The 17,209-nt window shown below is 45.9% G+C and overlaps 1 protein-coding gene across 1 annotated transcript in view; it reads left to right on the forward strand.

The window, feature by feature from the left end:
* LOC147692246 (uncharacterized) overlaps positions 1-17,209 on the forward strand; it is a 793,905-nt gene that overhangs the window by 232,244 nt on the left and 544,452 nt on the right. The window contains exon 7 of the mRNA XM_086938501.1: positions 7,812-7,919. Within this exon, the coding sequence (XP_086794627.1) occupies positions 7,812-7,919 (108 nt within the window). The remainder of the gene's footprint in view (positions 1-7,811; positions 7,920-17,209) is intronic.

Genomic DNA, 17,209 nt, shown 5'->3' on the forward strand with positions numbered 1-17,209 from the left:
TCCATTTCAGCCTCTCTCCTGCTTCTTGCATTCTCTAACTCCAACTGCCCTCCTAATTGAAGTTTTGCCATTTCTAGCTGGTACTCTTGTTCCTTCGCCCTGTCTTCCAATTCTTCAGGAGAAAGACCCTTAGAGGAAACACTGCTGCCGGGAGAGGACCCAGGCCCATTCACGGGCTCTGCCTCTTCCCCTTCCTCTGGCGGTACCACCACCACATCAGAGGGATCTCTGGCCTCTAACCAGGCCTCCAGCACTTTGAGAAAGTCCCCTTTCTTTTCGAGGCCTGGGGTAGGGACTTTAAACTGCTCGCAAAAGTGTTTCAGCTGATCTTTCTTATTTCTTTATCTTTTTCCTATTGAACTCCTCCACAACAACAGGGGTAGTGACTACAGCATCACTCATGGTCAAAACTGGCAGTGTTCAAAAACAAGCTCCAGGAAAGCGGAGAACTAAAAAAGAATATCCTACCACAACAGATTGTGGCTGTGCCATGGTCTGCTCTCACTATGCAGCGTACACTAATCACTGCACATGAGTCATGAATGCAAAGTTCAAATCCTCACCGCTGACCAGCAATGTTAGAATCGGCTGGTCTCTAGTTGGCAGAGGTAAATACTTCTGACAAATAGGGACCCACCTCCTCTAGTCAGGGCAAGGGGATCACACACTCAGATAACCCCATCTCACCCCCTTGGTAGCTTGGAAGAGCAGACAGGCCTATCTCAGAGGCAGTGTGTTAAGCATTTATGAACACATACAGTAATAAAGTGAATACACCACAAATGGACACAACACAGAAGGTATTATAAAAATAATGATGTTTATATAAGGCTTAGCACAAGACCAAATAACGACAAAAATATACCACAATCTTAATAAATACTCTTTGGAAGGAAAAATAATAGTTCAGGTAAAGTTTCTTCTTAGTAAATAGTTCTTTAGCAACAAAGGTAACTCTTCTTCTCTAAAGCACAGTTCTTGGCAACAATGTAACCCCCACTGGAGTCACACGAAGTCGAGGCAAAGCTATTCCAAAGGTTCGGCGAGGAGCGCTACGTCGAGCCCGGAGTCGAAACAGACCCCATAAACACAGTACCTTTTAAAACGAAGAAAACAATGATCCGCGGCGTCGAAGTATCGGCGGCAAGACGTCGGCGTCGATCGAGCTTCGGAGTCGGGGCGATCCGCAGCGGCATCGAGAGATGTCAGGCCGGAGCAGCGCTCATGGTGGCGAAGCAGGACACGGCATTGTCGTCTATGTCGTCGTTGCAATAGTGAACAGTGCTCACGGCGTCGATAGGGGCTGCGATGTCGAGGCTATCGGTAGCGACTTCGCTACTGGCGTCGATCGGGCCTGGCGGCCGGCGTCGAAGGTGCGGGACACTGGAATTGTACTCACGATGTCGAGCTGGATTAGGCGGCGACGGCAGCGTCGTGATTGCTGGTTTCTTTAGATGTGCTGGACTCCCACGTTCCAGCAACAGGCAAATTTAGCAGATGATGAAGTCCTTTAGCCCTGTGACTTCAACAGGAGACTGGCACTCTTCCAGCCCTTGGAGGTTTTCTTGGCAAAGCTTGAGAGTACACACTCAGTTCCTCTCTCCTTGTTCCTTGGCAAAAATAAAGAAGCAACGGCAGGATTCCCCCCAGCAAACAGCACTCTGGCAGAAGGGGTAGGCAAGTCTTTGGATCAGCAGGCTTCTTGTCCTTGGGGTAGATTTCCTTGTCAGAAGTGATCTAAATCTTTGTTTATGGGGTCCTTCTCTTATACCCCTTTTCTGCTTTGATCCCTTTGTCCATGCAGGGGAATTTCCCCCCCATCCTGGGTTTGTTGTGGGTGTTGCCAGGCCGAGGCACCCGGCCTATTCACTGTGCAGGGCAGGGTCCTCAGCCGCCCAGCAGGAGAGGGAGCCAGTATTGTCACTGGCAGGGGCAGGGCCATCAGTCGCCCGGCAGGAGGTGGAGCCAGTATTGTGTCAGGCAGGGCAGGCTATCAGGAACTACTCTTCCCCCACTCTAAACGCAAATGCCTCATTCACCCCACACTGACTCATTCAGACCTCTGGAGCCACCCAGCTCCTGTCACACACACAAAAACCAGCAGAGACCGGTAAATAGTTAGACAAGAAACTAGTCACTTTCTAAAAGTGCTAGTTTCAAACTCAGAATCTAAAAACCATCCATCCTAAAGGATGTGTTATTAAATTCTGAGTTCAGGGATACTAAACTCGACTTTCCACGATGCTCTCTGAGTCTGTTAGGATTATATAGTGTAATAATTCAAGCAGCCCAGTCTGGCCTAAAAAGAGCAGGTAGCCTTACAATAGTGAAAAACAAAAATGTCTGTAATTCACTATTAGGACATGCCACACACATCAGAGCTTGTCCTACCTTATGCTTACAATGCACCCTGCCCTTGGCCTACCATAGGGGTGACGAACATGAAGTTAAGGGAAGGTTTTAGGGACTGGCAAGTAGGTGTACTTGCGCAGTCAGCATGGCAGTACCAGACTGCATGCAGGTTTTGCAATGGCAGCCCTTAGACATATTTTACTAGGCCGCTTCCGTGGGTGGCACAACCAAGGCTGCAAGCCCACCAGCAGCATTTGTATTTACAAGCCCTGGTACTCCTGGTGCACTATATTAGGGACGGACAGTAAACCAAATAAGCCAAACATGTAATCCAATTAATGTATCAATTTAACATAGGGAGCACTTGCACTGTGGCACTGATCAGTAGTGGCACAGTGCCCAAAGCAATATTCCAGCAAAACATCGTAAACAGAGGAGGCAAACAGACAAAAAAAAAAGGAGGACAGACTCATGCCAATGATGCCAGGTCTAACAGTTCTGTAATGAGCCCTGTACACTTTTAGGGAACCCCTAAAAGACTCTATGCACAGTATTAAGACCTAGTGATAATATCATATACAGAGCCAGTTTCCTACAAAGATGCATGCCTTTTTAGGTTTCGCTGGGGGACGGAGCCGTTAGGCTCCTCCTCCAGAGAAATCTATTGAGTACAGTAAGGCACTCTGGAACACGCCCCCCGTCCCATTGGCTAGCTCCATAAATGGAGCCTAGCCATTGGACGAGGGGCCTGTCCATCAATGCCGGACCAGACACGGGGGCGTTCCCGAGATTCTTTGGCTTTTGCCGACGTCACGCTACGCCGGGAACGCCCCCGAGTCTCCTCCGGCCGGGCCGTGCTTGCTGCTGTCCTGGGCATCGTGAGTGTTTTTCCCCGGCACGTTTCCCGCCTCCCTCCCGCCGTTCGTGTTCTCTCCCGCCCCCTGTGTCCTCTCCCGCCCCCTCCCGCCGTCCGTTCCTCTCCCGCCCCCCCCCGTGTCCTCGTAGGTGCTGCCGCCATTTTTTAAAATTTTTTTTTAATCCGCGGCTGCCCACGCCGCACTTGTGCCAATTTTCGTGCCTCACGCCCCCTGTGTCCTCTCCCACCCCCTCCCGCCGTCCGTTCCTCTCCCGCCCCCCCCCCCGTGTCCTCGTAGGTGCTGCCGCCATTTTTTTTTATCCGCCCGGGGGTCAACCGGCAGCTGCTCGGCACCTTGGCCGAGGCACGAAGGGGCTGCGACCGCATTGGTGGCTTTTCGGAGGCTCGTCGGCAGAGGCGCGCTCTGATTGGCCGCTGCAGTGGGCCTGTCCCCGTGAGCTGCGCCGCCGTTGGTTGGAGCCTCGCCGCGTCATCAGGATCTGCCCCGGGAGCCGCGCTGTGAGTGGCTGACTCCGGGGGAACCCTCGACGTCAGCGGAGGCCAGTGGGAGCTGCGACGGGGGCCGTGCCTGCGAGGGTGAGTCTTCGGCCCAGCCGCGTAGCTAGGGGGGGGCGGTCCGCCCCAGGCGGCACCATTTTTGAGGCGGCCGCTACGGGCCTACAGTGCCGTGGTGCGCGTGCGCCTATTCGCTCGCCGTGGTCTAAGTTACTCGTATTTGTTGCCACTCTAGCAAGGATACTGAAAGTCAGTGAATCTGTCCCCTGCCTCCCACAGTTGCATTGCATTATGCCCATGTCACCCTGACGGTCGGCAACGGTCCGTAATTTAAGGCTTCCCTCTCCCCCCTCCTGTCCCCGTCCCAGCCTCTAACAGTCCAGCCAATGCCAGGGCCGTCCCTGCCTGCCTAAGGAGAAGGGCCGCTGCGCTGCCCGCAGCGACCCGGAAGTGGTTGACAGTGCGGAATTGCGTCAGGAATTAGTGCCCAATGAGAATCTGCCGCCTGCAGCACGAGTCCTCATCGGCGGAATTGGAATCTGTTCATTTTCGCTGCCGCGTAAATGGTGATGAGATTAGAGCCCACAATCGCAGGTGGCTGATTTGAATTTCCAGTGAGTTCTTTTATACTACACAATCATGGCAGCTGCACAGAGCTTCTGTGCTCGCACTGCAGTAATGTGGTTCCGCGCCCGGACCCGACCGGTACCTCAACAGCCTAGAGGCAGCATGTACAGCTGAGCCAGAATGCTGCCTGGCATTGCTGCGGAAGTGCACGAATCGTTGCGGCCACGGCCCGCCAATTGCCATCGGCTCGGGCTCACCACTGTGAGGTAATCTCTTAGGTCTAAATTGCTAATCCTGCATTTAAGGCTTGTAAACCGAGGTAAAGAAGGCGTTAGAGCAGACCCCGTCAGCAGTGATCACTTTATATGTTTGATATTATTCTATATAATGTGTCGGGCCCCCAGCCCCCACATGGCCTTCATGTTTGTGGATGTTGTCTTTCACACATCTGCCGTGGTCACCAGCGCCTCTGTATATTCTGATGGACTACACCGGTTACTTGTGTTTAAAGTTTTATTACATTTTCACTGTAAAGTGCGGCGTTCGCTTCCTAACATGACGGTGCGGTGTTACCCATCCTGCTAATAAAAATTTGCTCTGCCGGCATGTACGGCGACAGTCTTAATCACCGTTTGAGCTGCCGCCTGCCCTGTTATAGCTGGGAACTCTGTTTACTGACACTATTAAACTGTGTTAGCAGTCCCTTCCACTAAGACTTTCAGGGTCGGGTGACTGTTAGAGCCACTGTGGTGCCTTTCAACTTCTCAGCGTGCCGAGTGTCACCAAGTCAGCACAGCCTGTAGTGACAGGCTGCAGCTGATGTGATGGTGACTGCTGCAAGCAGGGTTGGGCAGGTAGTGTGCAGCACGCTGGACCAGGGAAAACTGCTCAGTCAGCTATTGATTTCTTTTGATGGGCATATTTCCTTTTGAAATAATACACCCTGTGGCCTATGATACGGCGACTCTTAGAGTTTCTCATTGCTCAAATGGGTGTAATTGCTAATATTGACATGTTTCCCTCGTCTGTATCGCTTGATTTTGCTCAGCCGAAAGTATAACTCATAGTCTTTGAAATGTCACCGATATTAACACTGAAGTTATGAAAATGTCACTCTTAGCAATCTGAAACCCTGGCAGCTATGGTGTTGTCATTTGGTTCTTTCTTTGAAAGTGTTTGTTTAGTATCATTATACATTATATTGGTACTGTCACTGTTAGAAATGGGGGTCTCTAGTTGGCAAAGGTAGGTACCTTCTTCCTCGTCAGGATAAGGGAGTTATACCTCTAAAATAACCCCTGCTCACCCCCTTGGTTGCTGGGCACTAGCAGTCGGGCTTATCTCAGAAGCAGCGTGTAAAGCATTTGCACATAACCAACATTAATACAGAAACAATTTTATTTATAATTTGTGCCACATAGGTTCACCCATTTACTGATTGTTCACTTGGAACCTTGCTTTCTGTTATCTAAATATTTTTTTTACACTGGTCTAGTTTTTCCCTCAGGTATTTAATGAGTTACATTTTATTACGTATGTTAAATTTAGGGCAGATAATGTTTGCCATGTCAAATTATTTTACACTTTGCCCTACCGATTTTCAATACCACATGCCTGCCATGGAGTCAACATTTATCAGGTTTCTGCTTTACCCATGTTTCTATCCTTAGCGTTATTGCTTCTTTAAAAAATGTTCTCTTCTTCAGACAGCTTCTCTGATTTCGTAGCCTTTCTTAGACTGTATATACAGGGCGTTAGTATAACCGTAGGTCACGGGGAAGAAGTCTTGCATGCCTCCTTAGGTTTACATATGAAAGTAATTGTTTCTATCTCGTTGTTTAAAAAAAAAAAATATATATCTATCTATCCGTACTTCCACTCTTAATTGTAAATGGCCAGGATGTTTGATCAATTTACTGTACTAAAAAAGGTACTGCAGCTATCTAAGCATGCATGCTTGGCTCCAGTGACATTGTTTTGCGGCTTTTTGCGGCGATGTCGGCATAATTGTTGGCAGGTATAAAGCCTCTAAATTAATGTTAGCTTTACGACTAATGCATGTGCCCAGTAGCTGCAACCAACACGGTGCTGAATCTCAACATCGTACTTCTGTCGCTACCAGTTTTGTACAAAATGAATCATTTTAACTCTGCATTCTGTGAAAGGTGGTTTCTACTAGGATAAGTTTTGGTACTGTCACATGACTGATAAAGCCAATGTTTTACATTTGCCAGTAATTACGCTTAGCATATTGACTTGTAGATTGCAGTACCCTAGTGTATACAAATCCCAGATGAAAATTCCCCAGTTTGTTTACGAACTTTGCCACACAACAGTAATCTATCTATTAGAAACGAAACACTTTGCCACTCTTATTTTCTCCACTCTGATTTTTAGGTCGAGCCTAGACAGCTTGCAAGCAGCGTGTAGCTCTAGGTGTATGTGTGTCTCTAGGTGTGTGTGTGTGGAGCTCTGTGTGTGTGGATCTGAGTGTGTGTGGCTCAGGATGTGTGTGTGTGTGTGTGTGGCTCTGTGTGTGTATGTCTTTGTGTGGCTCTGGGTGTGTGTATGTGGCTCTAGGTGTGTATGTGTGTGTGGCTCTGTATGTGTGTGTATATGTGTGTGTATCTCTGGGTGTATGTATAACTCTATATGTGTGTGACTCTGGGTATGTATGTGTAGCTCTGTGTGTGCATCTGGGTGTGGCTCTGGGTGTGTTTGTAATCAGTGTGTATGTGTGTGGCTCTGGCTATATATGTGTAGCTCAAAGTGTGTATGTGTGTGTGGCTCTGGGGTGGTGTGTGTGTGGCTCTGGGGTGGTGTGTGTGTGGCTCTGGGGTGGTGTGTGTGTGGCTCTGGGGGGAGGTGTGTGTAGCTCTGGGAGGAGTGTGTGGCTTTGGGGGGGGTGTGGCTCTAAGTGTGCATGTGTGACTAGGGAGTGCAGAGTGACTAGGGAGTGCAGAGTGACTAGGGAGTGCAGAGTGACTAGGGAGTGACTAAGGAGTGCTAGGAAATGACTAGAGAGTGCTAGGGAGTGCACAATGCTAAGAGGCGCGGAGGGACTAGGGAAGCTAGGGAGTGCACAATGCTAAGAGGTGCGGAGGGACTAGGGAAGCTAGGGAGTGCACAATGCTAAGAGGTGCGGAGGGACTAGGGAAGCTAGGAAGTGCACAGTGCTAGGGAGTGCTATGGAGTTCTAGAGACTCCAGAGATTAAGCTAATAACAATGTAAGTGACAATGCCATTTATTTATCTGTTTTCAAAACCAACACATAAATAAAAATGTTGTCATTAACAATGCCAATAGCTCAAACTTTTCCAAAGGCGAAACCATTGCATTGAAAATGCTTGTTATTCATGTAACCTGTTTTAGGTTAGCTTGTTATAGTGTTTCTACTGCTTATGTGACATTTCAGAAAACGGCCTTGTACGTTTTTTACTGAAAAACTGTTTTTCTCAGAGTTTTAGGAGTGTCCACCTATATTCTGACTTAACTTCCAGTTTTGTTCTTTTCTTCCAGAGTGATGTGGACCTGCAAAAAATGCGGGAGCAAATTATTTCTCTTCGGGATCAGTTGTTCAAGCAGAATGAAGCAGAAGTCAGCAGACGCTGGACCTTTGAAGAAGCGGTAGGTGGCATAATCACCTTCAGAACATAGTTTTCTGGCACTGTTTACCATAACTTAGGGCCATATGTATCAAGCAAAATTGCATTCGCAAACACCGAAATTCGCAGAATTTCGGCGTTTGCGAATGTAATTTTGCCAAATGGTATGTATTAAGGCAAAATAAGGAATCGTAAAATTTGCGATTCCTTATTTTGTGATTGCATGTAAGAAATCGCAAATTTTGCGATTTCTTAAATGCAATGTAAGAAGCAACAAAAAGTGCAATTTGGCCTTAAGGAATTGCAAATTACCACCAACTTCAAGTTGGTGGTAATTTGCGATTTCTTTGAAAAATGCACTTTTTTGCATTTTTCAAAGTGCCATTTGACGGGCATGTATGTGCGCCACATGTGCACCCATGCTTATTTTAGGGGTGCAACAGGGTGTCCTTTTGACACCCCTGCACCCTTGAAATTGCATTCTCACTTTGCGATTCGCTAATTGCTAATCGCAAATTGAGAATGTCTTCCCATTCATTCCTATGGGCCTCTAGGCCCATAGGAATGAATGGAGAGGCATTGCTTAGTTGTGATTCGCAATTAAGGAATATGTAGGATTCGCAAAATTAATTGCAAAACCTACATACATAGCATTTTGCGATTCTCAAAAAATCGCTATTTGAGAATCGCAAAATGACTTCTTTATACATATGGCCCCTAGTCACTCTATCAACTAATGAAGGGCCACGTGGTTTGTACGTGTCAACAGAACCCTGAGAATGCAATATAATAACATATTACACATTACCTGTTATGTATTTTTCTCTAAACTGGGAAATGTTAATTAAAAATAGTAAGTGAAATCGTGGGCTATAAAATTTGTTTCTCCAGCATTAGATCTTTCATAGATTCACATGCTTACATCATTCCCTGTCATCGAAGTGGGAGTCCCACTTTACATTAAAAGCAGTAAGTAATGACTTTAAGATTGAAGTTAATGGAGAAAAAACATTCACTTTAATATCTTGTCTTAGTCATAAGGAATGGTCCAAATTCCAGCCAATCAGGCGGCAGCATCCTCTAGAACCCTCTCCACAGAGGCTCCAGGTTCTCAGATTTTCTACTGCACGTCGTGTGAAGGTGTTCAGTATTTTTCTCTTTTGGCCTACTGAACAAGTTTTTTCTTCAGATCAGCATGTCTTTTACTAAGAGTCTCTATTTAGGCATTGTGACATCTGTGGGAAGCTCAGACTACACCCGGATGATCCCTACAAGAAGTGTATTTACTGCCTTCACTCTGACCAACCGGTGAGAGATTGTAAAATCTGCAGAACCTTCTCTCAAAAAACTTTAAAATATAGGTAGGTACGGCTTCTTCTATGGCTATAGAAGTTAACGACCAAAGAAAATCCTCTGTCTAACGACAACAGTGATTCCTCCCTCAAGACTACTGCTTCAAAAAAGAGGACAATTTAGGTGGAAATGGTCTCCCCTAAGGCTGCAAAGGTGCTTAAGAAACCGCATCATTCATTGAAATCTGACGATCAGCCCTCTTCTTTCACAAGGGAGTCTGCCTCTCATAAGGGTCATTCCGTGCCCTCTACACCTTCTACTACCTCGTCTAAGGTAAAGACAACTTTCATGTCTCTACTGGAAACGGTTTCATCACCTCAGAAAGATGCACCATCGACGAAGCCCTAGTCCGCAAAAGCTTCTATCGCCACAACTACGACGACGACGTCAAACTTCTCATCTCCTCAGACTAAACTCATAATGTTGTCATCTATATCTCCATCAACCATAGTTTCAGTAACGGTGAGGCCTTCTACGTCGACAACATTGTCTACTAAAACAATGCCAAAAAAAGGACTGTTGTTGAAGGATTCGTCGTCGGATATGTCATTGCCGCTGCGGTTGTTGGGGGCCCTTAAGAACAAGAATCTCTTGTTGAAGGTAGCCTTGCCGACGGTGGCTCCATCGACGGAGGCCTACGTCCACAAACTTGAATCGACGAACATCATTGGCGTCAAAGACGTTGACCGACGAATCGTAGGTAAAGGCACTGTCATCAACAGCCTTGTCGCCGGTTTGCTTGACAGACTATTTTTTCGTTGTTTACTGTCGACGATTCCTTCATCAACGATCTTGTCCGCAGCAAATAATCCTGCCTATTCACACTTCTCCTAGCAAGATTTCCCCCAGTCCTCCAGAAGAACGTTTTTTTTTTTTGTAAACAATTTTATTAGATAAAGAAAAATAAGGTACAAGGCAATGATAAGACACCAATCGGATCCGCAATAATACGTCACTTGTTGATATACATAAATCAGTATATAGGCACCATACACATCTCAAAGATAAGCCAGAATGACAGTTCCTATTCTAAGCAGTGAACGTTCCGCGTGGGGGGACAGGGGAGAATGTCCAACGTACGTAGCATATGGGAACACACTGCCAGAGAGGTAGTTACATGGCTGAGGGCTATATCGTCTCGTTATTTCAAGGTTCATCCAACAGTAGATGCATTTCACGTGGTAGTTCAACTGAAGGAGACAAATGTATATCGCCCCTCAGAAGAACGTTTTTGACTGTGGTGATGAAGAGGAAGAGGACTCTAATGAGAGGGCATGTTTGGTGTGGCTCACAGCCCTTCTGATCTCCGGATAAAATGCCAGTAGGAGAATGATGAGTATTATTACTACCCTCAGTATCCAAACCAAGATAGACAGAGGGAACTAACTATTCAAATGCCTGTTTCCATAGTATCAAATCTGCAGCGCATGGCGGAAGATTACTACTGCAGACCATCAGAACCTGCTACCTCAGTTCCTCAAACTCTGATTGCTCGACCGTCTTTGCGTCTTTGATAGTAGGATCTCCTCCTCTTTCTCACCATCTACAGCACTGCAAATGCAGGGTCCGGAGCATCACACTACTGACGATGAAAGATAGGAAGAAGAACTGGAATAAGTATCTCTACTAGCGAATGGGATGATTGTCAGATACAGACGCCATCGCCGTCAACCCCACCTCTGGTGGATTTGCTACCGGAAGACATGGAAGTCTTTCATACACTAATGGAAAGAGCGGCAAGGAGAATTCAGCTTCCCATGTTCACCAGCCAATCTGATTGTTTTCTCTACAAAGACAGGTTTGTTCAATCCTCATAGTGGATTTCATATCGGAGGAAGGTCTGAAGGTAATGCGGACCCAGGCTTCAATTCCAGCAGTCTTACCTAAGCTGGAAAACAAATACAAAGCACCTGACAACTCGCCTGCCTGCCGCACAGGGTACCAAAGATGAATTTGGGGATTTCCCAAGCCGCTCAATGTCGTGCGAGAAATCCTGCTTCACCCGTCTCCGCCCCTCCAGACAGGGACGGGAGACCTCTTGACACCATTGGCAAGAAATTCTCTACTATGGCAGCAACAACTGTTAGAACAGCAAACTCACTCGCTATTCTAGGTAGATATGACTGCCAAAATTCTTCAAGAGGGGAGAGAATCTCTGAAGAGATTTGATTGTGCTGTAGATTTTTCGTCTACAGGTTTCTGTCAGTTGGCTTGGGTGGCAGCCCAAGACAGGGATGGTTGAGAGCTACTGGGCTGGAATATGCGATGTTACATCAGATGTGCTTCAATGCATTTGTGAGAAAGGGCCCTCTTTCTGCATGGTTGCCCCCACTTTTTGCTGAATTGCTGATGTGCTCTGACTAAGTGTGCCCTAAGCTCCTGCTTATCAGGTACCCAGGGCCTATGTTCTTTCCCTAAAACTGCATTGAACCCTACACTCAATTGGCATCTCTGGCCACAGGTCAGCCCCTTATAAATGGTACCACAGGTACCCAGGACACTGTGACCAGAGAAGGCCTCTAAGGGCAGCAGCACTTATTGTGCCACCATTTACCATTACACTCACACACTGCCTTTGCAGGCTGCGTGTTTTGGTGCAGACCAAAGTGAAGAGTCGACATGGCACCCATCTCTGTGTGCCATGCCTACAATCCACTGCCCTGGCATAGATCAGTCACCCCTCTAGCTGGGTGCACTATACCAGTGGGGAGGGTACAGGTGCATGAACCCTGTACACTTGCAGTGTCTAAGTCCATTCTTAGAAATTGTAAGTGCAGTTCAGCCATTAAGAGTATATGGTGCTGGGAGTTTGTCATTACAAACTCCACTGCACCATAATGGCTTCACTGAAAACTGAGAAGTTTGGTATCAAACTTCTCAGCACATTAAACCCACACTGATGCCAGTGTGGGATTTAGTGAAAAATGCACACTGAGGGCATCTTAGAGATGCCCCCTGAAAGCGAACCTACCACTAGTGTCCAGTCCAGTGACGAGGTGCCAAGCCTCCTCCCCCAGGATGGGCAGTGTTCACGAAGGGGAAGCTTCAAAGGCTTGTCGCATTTGTGAGCTTCCCCAGGCCCCTTGCTGCCTTCAGCAACTGGTTCCCACTGGTTCTGACCCCCACTTTGGGCGGGAGAACTGGCAGTAAAAACAATTGAGGAGGAGAGGTGTGCTCACCTCTGCCAACTCTAACTTTTAGGTGGTGGAGGCGAGGTGAAGCACAACACAGTCTCCGCCATCTTGCTGTTTGGGGGACTCAGCCAACCAGGGAGAGGCCTATGCGCCCCTCCCACTGGAGGGTGGTATAATAGGGGGTGTACCCACCCATGGGAAGAGATCCATTGGTCCCTAACTTTTACCTACCTGTAACGCCCCTAATTCTAGTATTTAGGAGCACCCCTAATACCTTGCTTCCTCAGACAAGAACCTGCAACAAGAAAAGAAGGACTGACATTTGTGTCAAAGCAAACAAAAGGAAAATGCCTACTGACTTGGCCCCAGTCCTACCGGCCTGTATCCACCTCAAACCTGCTCCTGCGAAATCCTGGTGTATTCTGCAGCCTGCAACCTTGAAAACCCCAGAGGACCTGCCTGCCTTCAACCTTAAAGACGTTGTCTCCCGTGAACACCTGATTTGTTCGTCTGCAACCTATGGCTCCAGCCGGACACCGCAAATATGCACCAATCCGCATCCACTGTCTGAGCTAGAGTGGATAAACACCACGAGTAGGTAGGTCCCCCCGGCGATCCTGACCCGAGATCCGGCAACTCCTGACCTGCCTCAAGCCTCCAGCCGATGCCTGCAGCCTAAATCCCGAAGGTCCCTCCTTCAGCGACCCGGAGTTGTTAAAATGATCCGACCCCAAAAGGCACCCCTGCACCCGACGCCCCACAGCCTTGGGGGGGCAAAACCAACAGTGCCTATCCAACTCCCAACTTACCTCTCGAAGTGGTGGTCGTACACAGAAGACCTTAGTCCCCAAACCTTCAGTGCCTTTGCAAACGAAGGTTCCCCATTGCAAACAGGGCACCCAACGTCGAAACAGAACCCTGCACACGGCCGCCCTAGTGCCATTGAGGGTGCACCTTTTGGTGCTACTTTGTTACCCCATTTGCCCTGAGCTAAAGTCCAGGAGCTTTCGTCCCACAACCAAGTTGCCTGCTCATCAGCAGCCACCAACCGGAGGCCCCCTATAGGATAGCATTGGGCCTCGGCACTCTGCACCTCGCTGCCCTAGTGCCGCTTAGGGTGTAGCAAGAGTGCATCCTTGACCTTGGGGGACCCTTGAGTCTACCCCAGAACCTCAACTCCCACTACCAAATACTTACATTAAAACAGATAACACTATTTTACTCCATAGGATAACATTGACTATTTTTCTTTGAAAATTTTTAAGTGTGGAGTTTGAAAACCTAAAGAAATTCTTTAAAATTATCCTGTTTAACAAAAATGATTTTACCTACCTGTTTACAGTAAATGTCCCAGAGGAGTATCTAGGTATACTACTCAGTGTAGGAAAAGTAATCCAAAAAGTAATTTACCTGGCATTTTACTGAAAAGCCCATTCAAGTCTTTGTACTGTATTTACAAAGTATTGCATTTCTCTGCAATCATTCTGTAAGTCAAAACAAAGTGCATATGCAATTACAATTCAAACTGTTTACAAACTGCATTACTACTGTAAAGTATTTATTGCTTGCCTGTGCCAGGCTTGCTTGATTCTTAAAAATAAAATAGCTAAAAGAATATTTTTATACAAAAACAATTGGTCTGAAGTTCAGCCTTTGAGTGTGTGAATTCATGTGCTTACTGAGTGTGTACAACAAATGCTTTACATTGTCCTCTAAAACTGCCTTACTGCTCTACCACCCTGCTACAAATAGAGTGAGGTGCTATCTAACTTTACCTCTGCCTACCTCTGGGGTTCCACTGGACTCTGTGCACACTATACCTCACTTTGGTAAGTATATACAGTGCCAGCTTCCTACAGCATGCGATTACAATGCTGTTGTTACAACAACCACGTTGTTACAACGCAAGCCATTACATTGCAAGTCGTTTCTACGACTTGCTGTAGGGGGCGCGCCGTGCTGGACTTAGGAATAGTATAATTTACTATTCCAACTCCACCGTGTGCAACAGTAGGGAAGGTGTTGGAATAGTAAATTATACTATTCCTTAGTTTGGCGCTCCAACTATAACAAGTCGTAGAAATGACTTGCAATGTAATTGCTTGCTTTGTAACAACGCAGTCATTGTAACGACTGCGTTGTAAATGCCTGCGTTGTAGCGCATGCAATGTAAACTCTGGTTCCCGATGGGTGGTCATCTACAGAACCTACAAATTCAAGGAAAGTGGTCTTCAATCCAGAAGAGTGTAACTGCAACAAATAATGGACGGAATGCTGAATGATTCAGATATTCTCCCCCAGTCAAAAGATAGTTCTTTTTGCATTTCTCACCCCGAGTGGGACGGATATGTCCAGACATGGGTCCTGTGCTCTCCATGCCTCTGGAGTCAAGCTATCCTGGCTGATGAGTGCTGAAAGCCCGAAACCCGTCCTAGGATGCTTGTTTCCAGTCCAGGGAGGACCTGGCCGGGCAGTTCGGGCTGGACTGTTCCCATTGGGTGCAGGGTCAAGACGACTGATTCGCATATTGCTAGGTCCAAACTGGAATGGCATGGTGAGCAAAAAAACAATGGATTTAGGCCCAGATCTCTGCACTGGGGTAAATGTTTGACATTGTTCTACATTCTGTCCATCAATTGTTCTTTTTGCATTTCAATCCAGAAGATACATGCATATCAACCAGCTGGTGCTCAAAGCCATTTAATTTAGTATTTAAACCTTCCTGCCAATGATAGCAGGGTCTTCTGTGTTAGTTCACACTGACAATACCGCCAGCATGCAATACATGAACAAACTAAATAACACAAGATCACTAGTGCTGTCCAAAGAAAATCAGGAAATCTGGAGCAGACTAACAACCCATTGAATCACTCTTCGGGCCGAATATGTTCCTGTTCTCTTAGCATGCATACAAAGCAGAACTGGAGACAGCCTCTACGAATGGGAGTTTGATCAGTCTAGATCTCTTTGCAACAAACGAAAACCATAAATGCCAGTTCTTTTTTTTTCTTTTGTTATTAACAACATGAGAAAGTACAATCGTAACATATACAAATTCGGTTTAAGGGAAATTGACAAAAAAACAGAGAGAAGTAAGATAGCTACACATCAGTGCACATAATAAGATCAGCCAGACAGACAAAGGACAACCAATTGTAAAACAGCAGAAATCAGACAAAAGAAAAAAGCTTAGCATTTACATTCATAGTATAACTAGAATATTAAATAAAAGTACCCCAAATTCTATCCAGTTTCATTAATGATCGCACTGCTCTTATTTTAGCTAATGCGAACTCCATAGTGTAAATTTCTTTTACCAAGGACCACCATTCCATAATGTGGGGTGGTTACGGGGATATCCATGCCCAGGCAATAGTCAATCTAGCACATGAAAGTAAAATGCTTACTAGATCTTTCTGTGGGCTGTTCAGCATTTGTACACCTAATAGTACCATTGATACAGTAAGAGGAGGGAATCATACAAGTTTTTGATTCAAAACATTGTCCAAACCTGACCAAAACTCAGTCTGTGATGGACATGAAAATATCATGTGTTTTAAATCAGCCACTATTAAATCACACTTGGGGCATTTAGACCGATCACTCGTTGGACTGTTTAGGGACCACTTTGATATTCTTTCTGGTGTGTAATACAAAAGACATATTGTTTTATATTGTTGTAGCCTTAAGCTAGAGGACTGTACTAGGTTATTGATACTAGAGAGGCAGAGATCTTATTAGCAGTTATATTAATGCCCATATTTGTGCTCCACTTCTCAGCAAGTTTCACACAATCGTCAGCTTTGTAAGAGTTAAGACATTTATAGCCCTCACTATTTAGTGATTTAGTCTTGACTGTGTAAAAACAGTTCCAGATATCTGAATCAGAGATTTCCCTCAGATTAATCTTGCGTATAAAAAAATCGCGGACTTGCATATACTTGAACCGCATAACTTCAGTCAAATTATGAAGAGCTTTGAGTGTTTCAAAATCCATAAAGCCGTTGATACCGTAGAGGTCCCCTAGAGTTTTTATTCCACAAGCAGTCCGTGTATTACCCATTCCATCATTAAAGATTCCAGGAAGTCCCGGATTTCCCCACAAGAGGAATTTAGGGTGAAAAAAAGAAGTTTTACATATAGCCAGAATCATAAACCAAATTTTAACAGTCTCTCTTGCAGTCTTAAACTTTACCCTTTTGAAATAATTGGGGTCGTTCACTCTCGCTAAAAACATATTAGAGTCCGCCTACAGCATGAATTGATGAAAGTAGTATTGATTACTTGGGTTAAGTAAACTACGGAGGCGACCAAGAAAAGTTGGCAAAAAAATGTAGCCTAAAATCAGGAAACTTAAGCCCGCCTTTGTTTAATGGAAGCTTAAGTAGAGCAATTGAACGACGTGCTTTCCTATACCCCCAGATGAAGCTGCTAAAAATCCCATCTTGCCTTTTAAAGAAAGTTATTGACGCGTAATGGAATGGACCTAAATAAATAAAGAAATTTAGGCAGTACCTTCATTTTAATTAGATTGATCTACTTAATGGAACCTTATGCCATTTTTTCAGTGTGAGAGACACTTCTTTTAATAGAACCTCATAATTGAGTGTGATTATTTCGTTTATTTTAAATTAAATTTTAACCCCCAGATATGTAGCTGCCCTGCATATCCCTAGTACTGAAGCCTGGGTTTTATAAATAATTATCTGTGTTTTGTTTACGTTTGATTTGTATCCGGAGACCGCCCGAACTTATTGGCTTCATCAATTATCCCATGTCGAGCTTCTACAACATCTGTGAAATATATGGCAATATCGTAAGCGTA

Source organism: Lissotriton vulgaris, chromosome 9, assembly GCF_964263255.1.
Source record: "Lissotriton vulgaris chromosome 9, aLisVul1.2, whole genome shotgun sequence".
Taxonomy (NCBI): domain Eukaryota; kingdom Metazoa; phylum Chordata; class Amphibia; order Caudata; family Salamandridae; genus Lissotriton; species Lissotriton vulgaris.